The 18333-nt window shown below is 44.7% G+C and overlaps 1 protein-coding gene across 1 annotated transcript; it reads left to right on the top strand.

Moving 5' to 3' along the window:
- Positions 1 to 6940: 6940 nt before the first annotated feature.
- Positions 6941 to 12473, top strand: IL36RN (interleukin 36 receptor antagonist). The gene is made up of 5 exons (XM_025994663.2): positions 6941 to 6985; positions 7165 to 7225; positions 8783 to 8868; positions 9931 to 10058; positions 10253 to 12473. The coding sequence occupies exons 2-5, from the start codon at positions 7197 to 7199 to the stop codon at positions 10475 to 10477; spliced, it is 468 nt and encodes a 155-aa protein (XP_025850448.1). The 5' UTR covers positions 6941 to 6985; positions 7165 to 7196; the 3' UTR covers positions 10478 to 12473.
- The last annotated feature ends 5860 nt before the right edge of the window (positions 12474 to 18333 follow it).

The raw sequence follows: 18333 nt of genomic DNA, 5'->3' as shown, positions 1-18333 counted from the left end.
CCTACATAATTATTATATATGTGTGTGTGCATATATATATATATATATATATATATGTTCTATATATATTAAAGGAAGTAATCCCTTGTTCTCGAGGAGTTTGCGAAAGGAGATTATTCTACTCTGTCAGTGCCAAGTGCCACAGACAGATCCAAGGAAGGCTTGGGGTCTCCTCTGGAGGAATCCCAATGTAGTTCCCCTTGCCCTGTCTAACTCTGCTATGGGTATTCACTGCTCCAAGTCTTCTGTGGAAAGAGATTTTTAAAAAAAAAATAGGAAAGACTGCATGGATTGATCAGGTAGATGTTTGGAAGAAATGCATCCAAGTGTGGCCTGCCCAATCCAGCCTGGCCAAGAGTGCCATCTCTGAGAGGTCATAGCCATGCACACAGAACCTGTACTCTGCCCAAGCAGAAGGACCATGGCCCAGGGAGCAGGAATGATGGAGCCAGACCGGTACTCTTCCCAACCTATTGACTTTTTCCTTCCACATTTGGTTTATTTCCAATTTTCAGCTGCAGAATTTGATTCAAGTCCAAGCTGTTCTGTGGACAGAGGTCCAGAAATGGCCAAACCACATTATCTGTGGGAGGTGGGTTCTCAGACTCTGGAGGCCTCTTAAGTACAGATGCATGAAGCACCTGGACCTGCTCTGGAGGGCCTTAACTGGATCTGAGGTAAGGCAGTTGCCTGTATCTCCAGTCCTGCCCTTGGTGACTCAGTCAGGAGAAACTGCCTGTGGGTGTGACACACACCACAGTCTCACCCTGCCATTGCCTACACACTCCCCGGTCCCAGCCTGTAGAACTGGCCCTTCCCTAGACCCTCCACCCTGGAAGATGCCATGGGACTAAGCAAGGAACAAAGCAACACGTTTCTGGCTCAGCACCCAGCTGCCGTGCTCTGACCCACAGACTTGCCTGTAATTCCACATGGATTCCAGCGTTACTCAGAAGTGCTACGAGTTGCGTAGCACCTTCTCCTCTGTCGCTCCACACAGTGACTATAGGATGTGGCTGTAGTTGGGGCGGGTTCTCAGGGCTCTGGCAGGAGTCCCTTTCTGTTCACAGTTCCCTGGAGGCTGTGTGTCTGTGCATTACCACCATATCTCCTGTGCCAGGCATGGCCTTCATGGTTGTTCAAAGCCACCAAAAGTCACTGTAGAGAGGGAAAAATTCCCTCTGTCCTGATGTGTGCCACACTCTGTTGTGGTGGAGCCCTGTGTCTCTGGACTAACTCCATTGGTTTCTTCTGTCTTTCTTGAAGTCTCTGCTCTTCTCAAGAAGCCCCTTGGTCCTTCCTGCCAAAGACTCCTGGCAGGGAGCCTCCTTGGCCTCCAGCTCTGCCCTCTATTCCTTGATTGCTTGAGTCTATAAGTGTAATGTGGCTTATTTGTTCACAGCAGGGGATGGGGATGAGTTAGTATGAAATCGAACTGCCGGAGTCCTAATATCAGGTCTTACTAGCTTGTGACCTTGAGTTAGTTACTTAACTTATTTATACTTGGCTTTGTCTTGTTAGTTAAATGGGAATAAAAATTACACTCACTTCACAGGTCTGATGGCACAATGTCTGTACTGCTTTTGAGGTAATGCTTGAATGCACAGACAATGTTAACCTTTCTTGTAAGGGATTTGAGAATCCACAGCATATGCTGTGGTCATTCAGTCAGGCTGAGTTGGGGCCTTCTCCCTCTCTGGGTCAGGTAAGATGTGTTAGCACAAGCACAAGGAAGTGTTTGGTCTTAAACTGGCCTCAGGTTTAGATCAGAGTAAACATGGCCTCCGCCATGTTCTCAGGGTCCTCTTCACATACCTGGGGAAGAGGGCCAGAGAGGTGAGAAACAGAGGGCGTGGGAAGCAGGTTGTCTGTGGGTTTGTGCTAAGTGCTTACACTGCTCTTCACAGCCTCTGTCTCACCCATCCTCATGACAGTCCAGTGAGGTGGTGGTTCCTCCTTTAAAGAAAGAAATGCAAATGAGGTGAGATGAATCATCAAATCAGAGAGATGAGGCAAATTCCCTCAGGCCATGTGGCCAATGATGATGATGATGATGATGATGATACAGCTGACATTTAAACACTTACTTGTGCCAGGTATGGCTCTAAACACCTCACATACATTAACTCCTTTAATCTTAACAACCACTCCTGAGTAAGTATTATTTTTAATTCCCATTTTACAGATGAGAACTCCAAAATGCAGAAAGTTTAAACAACTTGACTAAGGACATAAGCTAATAAGTGACAGATTTAGAACTTGAATCAGGATCGTTGTGACCAGAGTTCAGCAAGCTTTTTCTATAAAGGACTGTATATTAAATATCCTAGGTTTTGCAAACTATGCAGTTTCTGTCACAGATACTCAACTTTGCCATTGTAGTGCAGAAGGATCTACAGACTGCGTAAACAAATGAGCATGGTTACAATAAAGCATTGTTTAGAAAACAAACAGTGGGACCATGTTAGCCCACTGGCCAGAGAGTGTGCACTATGGTCATAACTGCTATATTAAGAGAATGTGGACCCAGAAGCATCAAAGCTCTCTGAGAAATAAGAATCATAGCTGCGAACAAAATGTGAGACAATTCTCTGGCCTTTCCAATGTGCTACAGCATATCACTCATTCAGTGTTAGTATGATATTATTTATTAAAGATATACTGTATACCAGGCATCACCTTAAGTGCTTGGAATACACTAATGAACAAAATAGACAGGAAACCCCTCCCTTGTATGAGCTTATCTTCCAGCAATATAGGGTGGGGGAGCAGATAAATAACACACCTAACACATAGCTGAATTATATATACAGTGTGTTAACAGATGTGGGGAGCTGTGGAGAGAAATAGGGCATGGTAAAAGAAATGTGGCAGTAGGAGAAGAAAGCATAGGATGGTGAGTATAGGTCTCATGGAGAAGGTAATATTTTAGCAAAGACTTTACAGAGGTGAGGAGTGAGCCATGCTCATATCTTGGAGAAGAGGTTCCTAGGCGGAGAGTAGAGTCAGTGCAAACGCCCTAAGGCAGGACTGTGCCTGGCTTGTTCAAGAATGAGCGAGAGGTCCATTTGACTTGAGTGTACTGCCTGGTGTGGTTAAAGAATGGGGTCAAGAATTAATGTCAGCCTAGTTTTGCGGGGCCTGCAAACGTGGCAGAGACTTGCCTTTTAGTTTCAGAGACTCAGGGAGCACAAGAGTGACATGAACTGAGGCAGATTATAAATGGATCCCACTGGGTGCTGTGTTGTGTCTTAGGGTCCATAGCTTTAGACTCGGGTTTCCTCAATTTGATTCTGATTATTGGTTCCATATTATGCAACATAATTAAGCTTTCTATGCTTGGTGTCCACATCCATCAAACAGAGATAATAAGAACATTTACCATATAGAGCAGTTATGAGCATAAAATGAGAAAATTCTCATGAAATAGAAAAAAAAAACCCATTAAACATAGTTCTAGGGACATAGTGGACACCAAAAGAATACTGGTTATTTTAATGATATTCAATTTATCTGCCTAATAAGAAATTACTATTTTACTATAATAAACTGCTTGTGAATGTGCTTAATATTGATACAGGTGTGTGCTCTTATACTGTTTCCTCCCTCATCTCTACAGCAAGAGCAGGAGCCACCCTCACCTCTAGGGCACTGCCACTCTCACAAAAGTGGTGAGAATCACCTTGGGGGACATTACTCCTCTGCAGACTGGCACAGCTTTTGGAACAACCTCCATGGTCATATAAAGTCCATGAAGAATTAAGATATTTCCTAAGAAGGAAGGATACAAGCTGAAGCCTGAGGAGAATGAAAAGAGAACAGGAGAAGAAACTGCCCATGGTGATGACAAAGTGTGTTAGTTACCTGTTGCTGTGTAACGAATTATTCCAAAACTTAGCAACAGCTTACAACAGCAAGCATTATTTCACACAGCTTCATAGAATAAGGAATCAGAAAGGTGACATTTACTGGGTGGTCTGGCTCAGGACTTCTCATGAAGTTATAGTCAAGATGTCACAGGCTTCCTCATCAGAAGGCTGGAGTGGAGCTGTAGGGCCTGTTTCTAAGACTGCTCACACATAGCTGTTGTCAGGAGGCCTCAGGTCCCCACCAGACAGGCCTCTTCATAGGCTGCTTGAGTGTCCTTCTGACATGGCAGTTGGCTTCCCCAAGCGGAGAGAGAGCCAGGAGAGCTCAGGATGTGGCACCCTGCCACTTCCACCAGGTAGTATATTCTTTAGAAGCAAGCCACGAAGCCCAGCCCACACTCAAAGGAAAACTAAGCTCCGCCTCTTAAATGGTAGAGTATCAAAGAATTTGTGGACAGATTTTAAAACCATCACACAGGATGTGTGACTTGAGGCAAAATAACATATCTTAAGTAGCATCAGTTCAATTTTCAAAAAAATCCAAAACACAACTCTCACACAAACACAGAGTGAGCATGTGCCAAGGATTTATCATTATTAATAAGTGAAGGAACTAGCAGGATGATAAAACTGATTCAAAAGACATGATCAGTCAGGAAATAAATGGTGGAATGGGTTGGCTGACTTAGATTTAAAACAACAACAACAACAACACCCTGCTTAGTGAATTGCAAGGCAATAAAACTGCACCCTTTAGGGCCATCTTTATTATTAGGCAGAAATGATTTGCAATTTATCAATTTCCTCTTAGTTCACACCTAACTTCACAGAGCCTGTATCTAATCCATAGTCATCAATAAGCCAAAGACATCTGTTTCCTAGAGAATTGAGTAATCGCTGGTGGGGCCTGTTTGACCATGCTCTAGTGTGATATTGGAAACACATGTGGTCACCATTTTGTCTTATTTTCAAGTTTGAAGAACTTAACTTTCTTCATGGCATTCATTTTATTTTTGTCACTTGCATTGTCTTAGCTCATATTCACCTCTCCATCCATTCATCCTGTACCCATCACCATGAAGCACATTGCAGGGGAGACGAAGCTGGCAGACATAGCCCCCTGTACCCTCAGCAAGCCGCCCCATCTGGAGAGGGGAAGCCATGCACTGGTATCATTCTATCTTAGTCAGAATGAGGACAGAGCTTCTGAAGCTCCACAGATGTGTCCTGTAGGCACGTGGGTACAAATCACTGAGGTCAGGGGATCAGAGAGGGCAGCCTTTTCAAGTGAAACAATATGTATTTTCTCTAGAATCACTTTACAAATGAAAGTTGGTCTGCTTAAAACCACTTTTGGGGTGCCTGGCAGTGTAGTCGGTTGAGCGTGTGACTCTTGGTTTTGGCTCAAGTTGTTATCTCATGAGTGTTTGTTAGAGCTCCTGGTCAGTTGGGCTCTGGGCTCAGCCAGGGGTCTGCTTGAAGATTTCCTCCCTCTGCCCCTCCTCATCCAGCACTCATGTGTTCTCTCTCTTTCATTTTTTAAAAAGATTTTATTTATTTATTCATGAGACACACACACACACACACAGAGGCAGAGACACAGGCAGAGGGAGAAGCAGGCTCCACACAGGGAGCCCGACGTGGGACTTGATCCCGGGTCTCCAGGATCATGTCCTGGGCTGAAGGCAGGTGCCAAACCACTGAGCCACCCAGGCTGCCCATCTCTCTTTCAATCCCTCTCAAATAAATATGTAAAATCTTAAACAAACAAACAAACCACTCTGTCTATAGGCCAACACCTTCTGGTATTTCTTTTTCATTTTGTTCCTTTTTGTAGTCATTTTCAGTGTCATTTCCATTTGGCCAATTTAATGATTTTGCATAATGTAGCCTCTATATTTTAAAGTTCTCTGAAAGGTGTTTATCACATTAGAAAACCTCAATATTTTATTTATTTTTGAATGCTTTAAGGACTTTTTAACCTATAAGCTGGAACATAATTTCTTTAAAATTTGTACCTTAACAATAAATGGCTATCAGTCATTAAATTGTTGGTCATTAAATTGTTATTATGCACTGCCCTCTACCTTTAATTCAGCTCCATCACAGAGAGTGTATGGAGGTATTGAAACCACATGAATTTTTTCCCAGTCACATATTTTTTTGCCAGTTAGGTATCGGAGAAGGATTGAGTACAGGTGGCATGGACTAGATTTTATTTTCTAAGGAAATAATCAGACACATGAGTGAAGAGGTTGATACAAAGATGTTTGTCATCACATGATTTTCAATAGCAAATAATAATAGACTACAGATAATTGATCGTTATAAATAAATGATGCGTCTATACAGTGAAATGTGTGCAGCTATTCAATGTTATGCCATAATTCATATTCGGTATGGAAAGATATTCTTCTATTTTGCTACATGAAAAAAAGCACGTTGAATAGAGTGTAGGCTCTATGACACAGTTGTGGGAGACAGGGTTGACAGTCACATGTATATTTACACAGAGGAAAAATGTCATTGGTTTTCTGATGGTACACTCAAAGAAGACAAGTTTTCTTTTCTTTTCTTTTTTTTTTTTTTAGAAGACAAGTTTTCATGGATTTTTTTTTTCCAATCTGGATTTTCAGGTTTTTTCTACAATGAAAATGTAGACTAAAACATTGCCTGAGCACGAAAGCCCCACCTCTGGCATTTTCCATAGGCCTGGCAAAGGAAGGAAGGACAGAAGGAAGAGAAGAAGGGAGGAGAAAGGGGGAATTTGTTCTGAAATCTGCTTTCCTTGAGGGGCTATTTGCATTGAAGCCTTTGGGTCTGGAAGGGTCTAAGGTCTGGGAGCTGAGTGCTCTTGAGGAGCTGGAAAGCCCCTTGGAAATTCATCAGAATTGCTGAAAGAATGCTATCTGCAGAACCTTCCTTCCCTGGGAGAGGTAATGAACAGTAGGTGTTTCCAGAGGCTTAGGGTGGTGTGAAATACCTGGGAAACCCTACTCCTCCTCAGCTTCTGGCAGTTTCAGGGGCTCCTCCCTAGTGCATTATTAAAAGGGCTGAGGCATCCCAGAGGAACGGGCAGATACACAGGCTCTGCCAGGAGAAAGGAGCATTCTGAGGTGTCCTTTGGGGAGCTGGGTTTCATTCTCTCCAGCAGGATTGAGGCTCTCCCCACCTCTAGAACCCTCTGTTCTGTGGGGGATGTTCACATACTGTGGGCGGGGTCAGAAGGCTGTTTGCTACCGAGGCCCCTGCCAGCTCAGTCTCTATCTCCACCTAAGATTTTGTGTTATTTCAGAATAAGAGAGTCTACACACTGTGAAGCTAAAGATGGTCCTGAGTGGGGCGCTGTGCTTCCGGTGAGTATCTGAACCTCTGATTGGGTGTGTCCTCTGGGGGAAGTAAGTTATGGGTAGACCCGTTGTCCATCCTTTCTGGGTAGGGAAGGGCTGTGGCTGCCCAGAGCTGGGGCTCTCATGGGTGGGCGGGCAGCTCGGAAGTTGTGAACAGCCCCTCATTGTCCTAAGAGAAGTTTTTCCAGCCTCTGTCAAGCTGAGGCTGGCCACCTCATGGGGGTTCCCTGATGAGAAGAGGGAGCAAGTGCATCAGTCTGTGTGCAGCCGCAGCCCTGAGTATCCATAATGAGAAGGGAAGTCAGGAGACCCAGTCAGAGCTGTTACCACCCACTGGGGTGAATTGATGTCAGTCCAGCCACTCTGCTCCATTACCTCCCTGCTGCCCTTCAGGGCGAAACAACAAAAAAATGATTTAGTCAATCAATCTCTCTGTCCACTGGCATGTACTGAGCCAGTCAGTCTGCTGCGTTCTGGATTTTGCACTAGTGACTGAAAATGGTCTTTGCTTACTCTGAACTCAGAGTCTACCATAGCTTTTCCCAACGTGTGTTCTGTAGAGCCCCAATCCTATGAGTGGCTTTATACAGTGCTGCTCCTTGATCAAGTCATGTGGGAAATACCACTGTGTCTTCTTATAAGAGAACCACAGTGCAATGCAATATATTAGTAACTTTGAATGAGATTTGTTTGTGTTTAGCTATCACTGAAACAGTTTTCACATAGCATACTTATTTCCATATAATTTCCGAAGAAACCCACTTTAGGATATATTTTTCACCTCACAGGATGTCAAAAAATCAACTGTGATCAGAGATGAGAAATAAGTTTGAAAAGTAAAATGAAAGAATTTTAATTTTTTGTATTTTTTTAAAGATTTATTTATTTATTTGAGAGAGAGTGTGCATAGTGGGGAGGGGCAGAGGGAGAGGGAGAGAGGAACTTAAGCAGACTTTGCACAGAGCTCGAGCCTGACACAAGGCTCAATCTCATGACCCTGATATCACAACCTGAGGTGAAAACCAAGAGTCTGATGCTCAACTGACTGAGCCATCCAGACGCCCCAAGAATTTTAAATGTAAAGATATTTCTCACTTAATAAATGGAAGTAAATGTGTCTTCATGTCTTCAAAAATGATTGAAGAATCAGATTTTCATCTGGAAGAGGCTTGGGGATTATCTAACCCATTGTCTTAATTTAGCAATGGGGAGACTCAGGCCCAGAGAGAGCAAGCAGCTTATCTGTTGTGACTCAGCAGCAATGGTGGCACAGCCAGACAAGAACCCAGCACTCTGACTCACAGTCCACACATGGAGAATATTGGTTGGTGTAGAAAAGATGGAATAAGGTGAAGGAGCAAAATCAAGAGTCAGATGGGAGGCTGTGTTATTATCTCATTGGTAGGGTATGAGCCCAGCAGGGCTGGCAGAGAAGGTTGGGCAGTTACTTCTGGCACAGTGGGAGGAGACAGAGACAATGCCTGATACTGGGGGACTCTGTAGAGCCCAGCCAGCCTGAACGAACACCCATCCCTCCCCTAACTAAGTGTCTTGATGTTTCAGAATGAAGGATGCAGCACTGAAGGTACTTTATCTGCATGATAATCAGCTTCTAGCTGGAGGGCTGCATGCAGGGAAGGTCATCAAAGGTTGGTGGCAAAAAATTACCCAACGTCCTAGGTGTCTACACACTGAGAGGAGGGGGCCTGAAGAGGGCTTAGAATAGCTATGCAAACTGGCACAGGTCTACAGATCCCAGACCTGACACAGTTAGAGGGGACATCATAAAAGCAGGACAATTAAAGTACTATACCTTGTAGCAAAGTGAGGACACATGCCCCAGTGCCACCTGAAGCCTCTATGCAAACGTGTGAATATTTTCCAGGATGAATGCTTTGTTCTTCCCTCATAGGTGGACTTAGGCCAAACCTTCCTTTTCCTGGGACCCAGTGCTGAGGAGAGATCTGAAACAGGCCTCTAGGCCTTTATTCCCATGTGAGAGTGACTTTCCACCCCTTTACACAGGGTCCCCTCTGCTCTGTGGGGATTCCTGGTTACTCAGAGTGATGCAACCCAGATAGCAGGTGGTACCATCTGGCCTCATGCTTACTTCTTCTGCCCCATACACTATGACAGGTTTTGTTTCTAAAATAGCACATACCTGCCCACTTGGGACACCTTTACTGGTCTGTGGAGCCAGGCAGATACTCCTGCCAGGTTGTGTGTGTGCGTGTGTGTGCGTGTGTGTGTGTGTGTACGCATGTATGTATGTGTGAATGTGTATGTGTTTGTATGTGTGGTGGGGGATGGTACAGAGAAGAAGGAGACCCTCTTGTTCTCAGGAATATCACAGAAGGTATAAATATGTCTGAATAAATCTGATGAGAGTCTTACCAAATCAAGTTTCCAAAACAAGGCCAGAGGGGCAAGAGGCATTAAAGGAAATGGTCAGATCTTCCCTAGAGCTTAGAAAAGACTTGAAGGTTTGAACCTGGATAAGGGGATCGGCCTAGGGATGGGAATATGGTACAATGTCCTTACATGCCTCAATGTCATTGGGCCAGTTGGCAAGAGACCACCCTTCCCTAGATGACAGCGGCTAACAGGCTTCCCTTTTCCCAGTCTAGGGACAGGATGTCTCATGCAGGTCTTGCTCTCCAAAGTCCACGATGTAGGGGAAGATTCCCCTGAATATGGCTTCCTTTCTCTAGGTGAGGAGATCAGTGTTGTCCCCAACCGGTCTCTGGATGCCAAGCTGTCTCCAGTCATCCTGGGCGTCCAGGGAGGAAGCCAGTGCCTGTCGTGTGGGACAGGGAAGGAACCAACTCTGAAACTAGAGGTGAGTCCTGTGGGGGCTTCCTTGCTATCTGACCTCATAAACCAGCAGATGCTGAAGCCACTGGGCCATGCATCCTGGGGCCTGAGCTCCTCTCCCTCACAGGGTTCTGTGATTGCAGCCCTGCCTTTCCATGCCCCCAGCCCAGTTCTCCTGCCTCCTCCACTCCTTCCCCTCACCTGCCCCTCTGCTCACAGCCAGTAAACATCATGGAACTCTACCTTGGTGCCAAGGAATCCAAGAGCTTCACCTTCTACCGGCGGGACACGGGGCTCACCTCCAGCTTTGAGTCAGCTGCCTACCCAGGCTGGTTCCTCTGCACTGTGCCTGAAGCAGACCAGCCTCTCAGACTTACCCAGCTCTCAGAGGATGCCAGCTGGGACAACCCCATCACAGACTTCTACTTCCAGCAGTGTGACTAGGGCAATGCATCCCTCAGAACCTACCTGAGCAGAGGCAGCTCAGGCGGGGCAGAGGTGGAGGAAGACACTGATGGCAACCACCCACCATCTGCTCTCAGGGCCTCACCTCTGGCTGGCACTCGGCCACTCTCCCTTTTGATTCCCAGTTTAGGTAAATCCTTCTGAGATTTGGGGCTTTGTCCACATTTTCTTTCCCTGTTGAGTGGTGCTACTTGTGTGGAATCTTGCAAAAACCACTCAAGATGAATTGGAAATCACATAAAAAGGTTCCTAAGGGGTCAGGGTTGGGGGAATTGTGGAAATCCTTCGTGCTTCATGGTAACTTACCCAGTAGTCCAGAGCCCCACAGGCCAGCCCATCCCAAGTTGAGCCTATTAGGGCCACCAGCTGCTCACATGAAGTCCTGTCATCCACCAGTATGCAGAATAGGGAGGTCATAGAGTTAGGGACCCAAGGCCCAGCCCCATCCCTCTTCCTTACAACTCAGCTGCCATCATATTCTATCTTTTCCATGTCAACCCTCGTGCTCTAGCCATGGCAGGAGAGGGTGGTGATGTCCGAGGAATGACTCCAGCTCAGAAGGCTGGAGAATGTCCAGGCATTACTTTTTGAAGCCTGAGGTACCATTAAAATCCAAGATACTGGTATCTATTCCCATGAAAAGTTGCTCGTGGCATTCTAAGTGAGAAGAGCAAATTACAAAGTAGCATATCTTGTAATTTCATTTTAATTTAAAAAATATCTATCTATATGTGTCTGCATAGAAGTCTGAAAGAGTTTACTTCAATTTTACCAATATCAATTTAGCAATTACCGGTGATTTTTCTTTTTGTTCTTTTATTTATTTGCATTTTCTAATTCTTCCATGATGAAGATGGACTCATTGTGTAATAAATAAGTTAATCTTGGGGAAAACAGAGCAGACAATATTTGTGACCATCCTCGGCACTCCCTGAGTGAAATTCGAATTGAATTGAACTCTGCTGGTCAGCAGCAGCAAGAATCAGAACATAGATCTCCTCAAACCTGCAAAGAAAGATAATATGATGAGTTAACATGGTTGAAATCTCCTGGAGAAGGAATTTATAGAAAGAACAATCCTGGACCTAGAGTGGTCACAGCTCCCTAAGATTGCAAGGTGTGGGTTTCAGCCTCCAAAGGATCCTGTGCTGGTTGAAATTTATTTCCTTCTGGAAACCTTAGACTGTGACCTTATTTGGAATTAGGTTCTTTGCAGATACAATTAGTTAAGAGGTCACGCTGTATTCGGGTAGGCTCTAAATCCAACATGACTGCATGTGCAAGAAGAGGAGAAGACACGTAGGCACACAGAGACCAGGAAAGCCATCTGAATATGGAGGCAGAGATTGTACTTTCACTGCAATAAGTCAAGAAATGCCATGATTGAGGCAACTGCCAGAAGCTAGGAAGAGGTAAGGAAGAATTTTTCCCCAAAGCCTTCAGAGGGAGGATGGCCTTCTAGTCTCCTGAACTGTGAGAGAACAAATTTCTATTGTTTTGAACCACCAGCTGTGTGGTAATTGGTTGTGGTGGCCCTATGACATTAACACAGCCATTGCTGATCCCATCTCACATTGTGTGTGTGTCTCTTCCCACATTGTACCCACATTTTCTCTGTGACCAACAGAATGTGTCAGAAGTAATATTATGCCACTTTTGAGATTAGATTACAAAAGACTCTGCAACCTCTATCTTGTTTTCTGTCTTTGTTTACTTGCTCTGAGGGAAGCCAGCTGCCATCTCATAAGCAGCCCTATAAAGAGACCCATGTGTTGAAAAATGAAGTCTCCTACCAACTGCCACATAAGTGCATTTGGAAGCAGCTTCCCCAGCCCCAGTCAGGCCTTCAGATGATACAACTCTGGCCGACAACTTGATTGCCACCTCAAGAGAAACTCTGAAGCAGAACCACCCTGCTAAGCGGGTCTAGATCCCCAACTCTCAGAAACTGAGAAAATAAATGTTTTTGCTTTCAGTTGCTAAGGTTTTTTTTTTTAAGATTTATTCATCTTTTGAGAGAGAGAGAGAGAGAGAGAGAGAGAGAGAGGACAGGCACACACAAGTGGGGAGGGCAGAGGGAGATAGAGAATCTCAGGAAGACTCCCAGTGAGCATGGAGTCTGACACAAGGCCTGATCTCATAACCCTGAAATCATGACCTGAGCTGAAACCAAGAGTTGGACACTTAACTGACTGAGCCACTCAGACTCCTCAATTAAATTTTGGGGTCACTTGTTATACAGCAATTGATAACTAATACAGAGGGAAAGAGAAAGAAATACACTTATTTTATTATGATTACAATTTTCTCCAATATTTTCATTTCCCTTCTCAAATTAACATCTGACCTTTTATTTCCCCAAACATTCTGTTTAAAAGCTGATCATACTAAATTTGTTGAATATTCTCTGTTCCTGCAAGATTTGGTTCCTCCTTGATTACCTTTGCACTTCCAGTCCGACATGCCAAGGACTGTGACTCCAGCACCCCTACCTTCTAAACTCTAGGGGATCAGAATAGAAGCCAGAGGAGAGGTCTAAATCTGAGCCTCAGGCATTCTTCCTGCACCTCACCAGTCAGACAAGCTTAGCAGGTTCAGATTCTGCTGAGGCACTAGCAAGGAGGTGGCCAGACCAGAAGGGTCTGTCTCCGTGGAGCTGCTAAGACCCAGATGCCGCCAAAGCCTTCAGGTAGCAGACAGCATAAGTTGTATCACAGACCTCTCAGAAGTATCAAGAACATGAGCTCCGGGCATCAAGCTTGTTTCTACAGATCCAGTTCACACTCTTTCTTTGCCCACAGGCCCATTCATTAGTCTCATATCATCATCTCCTCCAAGAAGGCTTTGCTGAATTAAGATCTCTGGTCATCTACTCAGTGCTAAATTGCTATGCCAACTTCTATGGCCCTTGAAATGACCTCAAGGTCAAGGCTCTCAATTTGTCTCTAAGCACCTCAAATAATGTTTGAAAAATAACTGGAAATCAGTGAGTACAGAATGTGGAAACTATTCCTCCACCCTGGAATATTCTTTCTCTCTCCTCCACCCATCTAAATGGGCCCACCTTTCAAGGAGCAGCTGAAATTTCACCTCAACCTGGAAGCTTTCTCCAGCCTAAAGTGATTGATTCATCATTTGTAAGATGGTAGAGTTCAAAATGATTTCAGCAGAGATAACCTGATATGAATCCATAGAAAAGGAAGGAGTATTAAATGCTGCCTTTAGGAATGTATAGGCTAGGGGACCCTGGCATCATGACTCTTTTTTTGAAAGAGACATAGTGGTTTTAGATTTCTTCAATTTCAGTATAAGCCCCCAGATTGGCCTGTATTTATAGAGGTGAAATGCCCACATCCCATGGCATTGGTGCCAGTTATAGGCATTGAGGACTACAAGTGTGTTCTGAGTAATAGAGAGTGTCCTAAGACCAAATCCTAAGGGCAGAGGCTAGGATGCTGAAGCTCTTTATCCTGGAGAAGCAAAACACAGAGAGCTCCATTCAAACACTCAAAGCTCTGCCTCATAGAAAAATAAACTTGTTCTGTGTAATTCCAGGAGGCACAAGCAGGACTGATGAGTAGAAATTATGTGTGACCCCAAAATTTTAACCGCAAGGACCACATACACTGTTAGGGTGGGTTCCTTTAAGAGGTTGCGGAAGTGTTGAAGAAGAGCCTGATTAACTATGTCTCAGGGGTGCCATCGCACAGGTTTCTCCATTTGGAGGAAGCCTATATGCCATGACTAAGGCCCTTTCAATTCTGGGAATTTTTTTTTAATCAAGGAGATTCTCTGCCTCTATTGTTTCCAATGTGCTCTTGTCCCGCAGATTAGAGTCTGGCCTTCTTAATTATCTTTTTAAGTGTTTATGACTTAGCTCCCCAGCTGAACCGTAAAGCTATCTAACAACAGGGACTATGCACTGCATGTCTTTGTCACACAGCAGTGAAATGCTCAGTAAATGCTCATTGATTACCCAGCATAATACCCCATGCATTGGCCCTTTCCAGAGAGATAAGAGATTGGGAGAGGGGTGAAGAATGACTGTTGGCCTTAAGAAACAGAAATTGGGTCCCCTCCCTCCCAGACTCTTTAAGCATCTGCATGAGGACCTCTCCTACTTTCTTAGCAGGCCCTTTGTGGAACTGTGCAAATGACTTTAGAGTGAAAATTACCATAAGGCAGATGGTCCCCAGAGAACACTATACTAAGCTTCTCTGACCCTTGTGAATAGATAGATGGGTGGATGGGTGGATGGGTGGATGGGTGGATGGTTGGTTGATTGGACAGACAGATAGGTGGATGGATGGACTGAGTTAAGTAATGTTGATTAGAGGCTTGAGTATTCTCTTTACTTCTGCCCTGCTCACACTGTCATGTGTCCAAGCACTTCAGGGCATGTGATGGCTGCTCAGTCCCAGCATGTATCTAAAGTCAATGTCCTCTGTAGGTGGGTTTCCTTAGATGTTCTGTGTCATCAGCTTAGTATCAGCTAATATAGGACCTGTTGAAAAGCTTCCCTCCCCTCTTTCCAAACTGGCCCATACATGTAATGCCATCAGTCCCCTCTCTTATCTCACTGGCTGCAGCCTGGCTTAAAACACCAAACGTTGCTCTGTCTTTGGGCCCCTCAGATGCATCCGCTCTTGCCTCCTCTACCTCTCTAAGTCTAGGACAGAGTCCCATGGGGGCACCAAAGGGAAGGTAATATGAAGACATCTGACCCCAAGACTGTTTACCTGGCTATTGAAACCACCAATAACAATGTCAATGACAGTAGCTATGAGCAGGGGCCCAGCGACTGGCTTCTGCTAGGGCTTAATGGATGAGTCTCTCCCCCTTCAACAAACACTCATTAATGCCCCCACCTTCTTATTATCCACTCTGTACTAAAGGCATTGTGAAATTTCTAGTCTCTTCTTTCCCATCCTAAAGCCAATTACGAAGATTGCTGCAGGCTTGACCCACCCTGACCAGACAGTATAAACTCAGGGCAGATGCCCTGGAGAAATCAGTTGGACATTCCAGGCTTCCAGGATTGCAGGTCAGTGGTTGATAGGCAGTATTCTATCTCTCCTTCTCGTTTTCCTTCTCCTTTCTGTCAATATTTCTGATACGTCCCCTCCCTTAATGCCTCTTGGCAAGCTCTCTAGATAACAAGGTACCCCCTCCACAGAATTTCATGGGATGCTAAATAAGTCTGGGAGCACATTGAAAGAATTTGAGAGAAGGCATTGGTTAAGCCAAGTCAAGATTTAAAAATACTTAGATAAGAAGATTTTAAAAAGTAATTTCAGATAGCTAGGCCAGTGGGATTCAAGTGTGTGGTGAGGCTTGGGGTATGCCCCGGTGCTTGCTTTAGTGGTCAAGGGCAGTACAGTGTTCGCAGGGTTCTGGTGTCACCATCATGCTCTGTTTCAGCAAAAGCAAGCCCCCTTTATCTGTTTTACTTTCATTAGGTTTCCTTGTAAATTTTCATTGTGAAACTTAGTTTTGAAAAATACTGACCTTGCCTAGCCTCTCATTGTAATAACAAGTGGGAGGCCCAGGGACTACAGGGGATTTTCTAAGGTGACAAGACAAATTGGTAGCAGACTTAGGTCTAGAACCCAACCGCGGTTGAAATCTCCCATGTGTGTTTCTATGTCCTGGTTGTAAGTATATGTGTGTGTCATGGTGGTGGGAAGGAGATACATGCTACCCTTCATGGATCAAGATATTGTTAACTTTTATAAGGGAAAAATGTCTGTATATAGAACAATATACAATACAGTGAAATTTAATAGGAGTTTAGAGTAGGGTTACAAGAGTAAAGATTCATTAAACTCTGAGTCATGGAATCATAGATAGGTTGATTTGGAAAGAAACTTAATAACCACAGACTCTAATTCTATGATTTTATAGATGCTGAAACTGAGAACTGGAGGTTAAGTGACATAACTTCATATGTCTGAGCTGTTACTCTGACCTGATAATTAATTTGGTAGAGCCAGAGACTCAATCTATGGATAAATGATACCATATCCAGTGGCTCTAATGCCAAAAGACCTGAATGGATGGCAAGGATGGGGGATGGCTTTTGAGGCATGGAAATCAAAGACAACTCTGAGCATGCCCACTGGAAAGATAAGAAGAAGGCACGTGCCTAGAGGGGTGGTTTAGTGTCCACAGAAAAGTAAATACACTCATAAAAGCGAATCGGGGCCAAATGGTGATGAAATGGGCAGCCACTGTAGATTCTAGAACGGGGTGGGGATGTTGTGAAAGCAATACCTAGAATATAGGTCCAGGTACCTCACATAGGTTGGACTAGATTAAAGGTAGAAAAACCAGGAATCCAGGCACAGGTCCAGTGGCTATTAGGAAGACAAAGTTACATTTTAGGGGCACCTAGGTGGCACAGTTGGTTAAGCATCTGACTCTTTACTTCAGCTCAGGTCATGATTTCTGGGTGGTGGGATTGAGCCCTACATCGGGCTCCATGCTCAGCATGGAGTGTGCTTGAGATTCTCTCTCTCTCTCCCTCTGCTCCTCCTGCTCATGCTCTCTCTCTCTCTCAAATAACTAAATCTTTAAAAAGGAGACAAAATTACATTTTTTAAAAAAGATCTTATTTATTCATGAGAGAGAGAGAGAGAGAGAGAGAGGCAGAGACACAGGCAGAGGGAGAAGCAGGCTCACCATGGTAAGCCTGATGTGGGACATGATCCCAGGACCCTGAGATCATGACCTGAGCTGAAGGCAGATGCTCACCCACTGAGCCACCCAGGTGCCCTGACAAAATTATGTTTTAAAGAATAACTTATCAGTACTTGTTGGTAAATCAGACCTAGAGTAAGGAAAAGGGGGGAGATGAATGGGCTGAGAGGAGGAAAAGATTGATTTGATTTCAGATCTGTTTGGTTGAGTGTGATGGCAGGATGTCCAAAGGTAGGTGTCCTATAGACTGTTGGAGATAAAATAGCATGTTCAGTTGGGGCTTGGGAAGCATTAGACCAAGATGATCACTGCAGCTGTGGAAATGGGTGAATGGCAAATCCATGCAGTACAAGAGAAAGTGCTTAGGACTTAGACTTGTGACTTCCACCTTGGGAACACTGCCAAATGGAAGGGAGAATCTACATGAACCTGAGAAGGGGAAAATGGAGGTGTGAATGAATCAATCAATGTCAAGAGCTCTGAAGAGGCAGAAGCCAAATATTAGAGGAATCAAAAGAGTCTTTAGATTTGGCTCCACAGAAGTTAACATATGGGTTTGGAGAGAACATAGTCCACATAGAAAATGTATAGGAGAAAGAGGAGAGGGTGTGATGGAGAAAGCCTAGCACTACTTGGATAATTGTTTTTGACTCAGGACAGGTGGATTGATGAAGTCTGAGACAGGCAGAAGTGGTGTCCAGGGAAGACTACAGGCCAAAGTCCAGGGAAAGGTCACTTGGTGATGATAGGGAAGGGAAAGCTTAGGGTATGGAGTGTGTGGTGCATTGAGAGGGATCATGGCAGACACTCAGCACCAGAACCCCAGGCTCTCTGATGGACTAGAGGCTGGCTTCTCACTCCTATTCACCTCATTACAGTCTAGCCAGAACCCAGGTAGGGGGTGGCTGATATGGGAGTCTTTGAGAAAAATACTGGGATTTAGGGTTAGGCCGGGACAAAAGGCTTCTGGGGCCCCCAGGGATCCAGCTGGACTGGACCAGTACTGAATTTCTGCCCCCACCCCATGTGCTGACAGTGACCAAGAGTAGGAGTCCTCATCCTCACACACAGAGCCCTCCACTTGATCTGTCCCAGCCAGACTTTGGCAAAGCTACTAGGCTTCCCATATTTTTGCA

This window comes from Vulpes vulpes, chromosome 8 (assembly GCF_048418805.1).
Source record: "Vulpes vulpes isolate BD-2025 chromosome 8, VulVul3, whole genome shotgun sequence".
In the NCBI taxonomy this organism is placed as follows: domain Eukaryota; kingdom Metazoa; phylum Chordata; class Mammalia; order Carnivora; family Canidae; genus Vulpes; species Vulpes vulpes.
The sequence above is the reverse complement of the archived record's forward strand: the minus strand, read 5'-3'. Positions and strand labels throughout refer to the sequence as shown.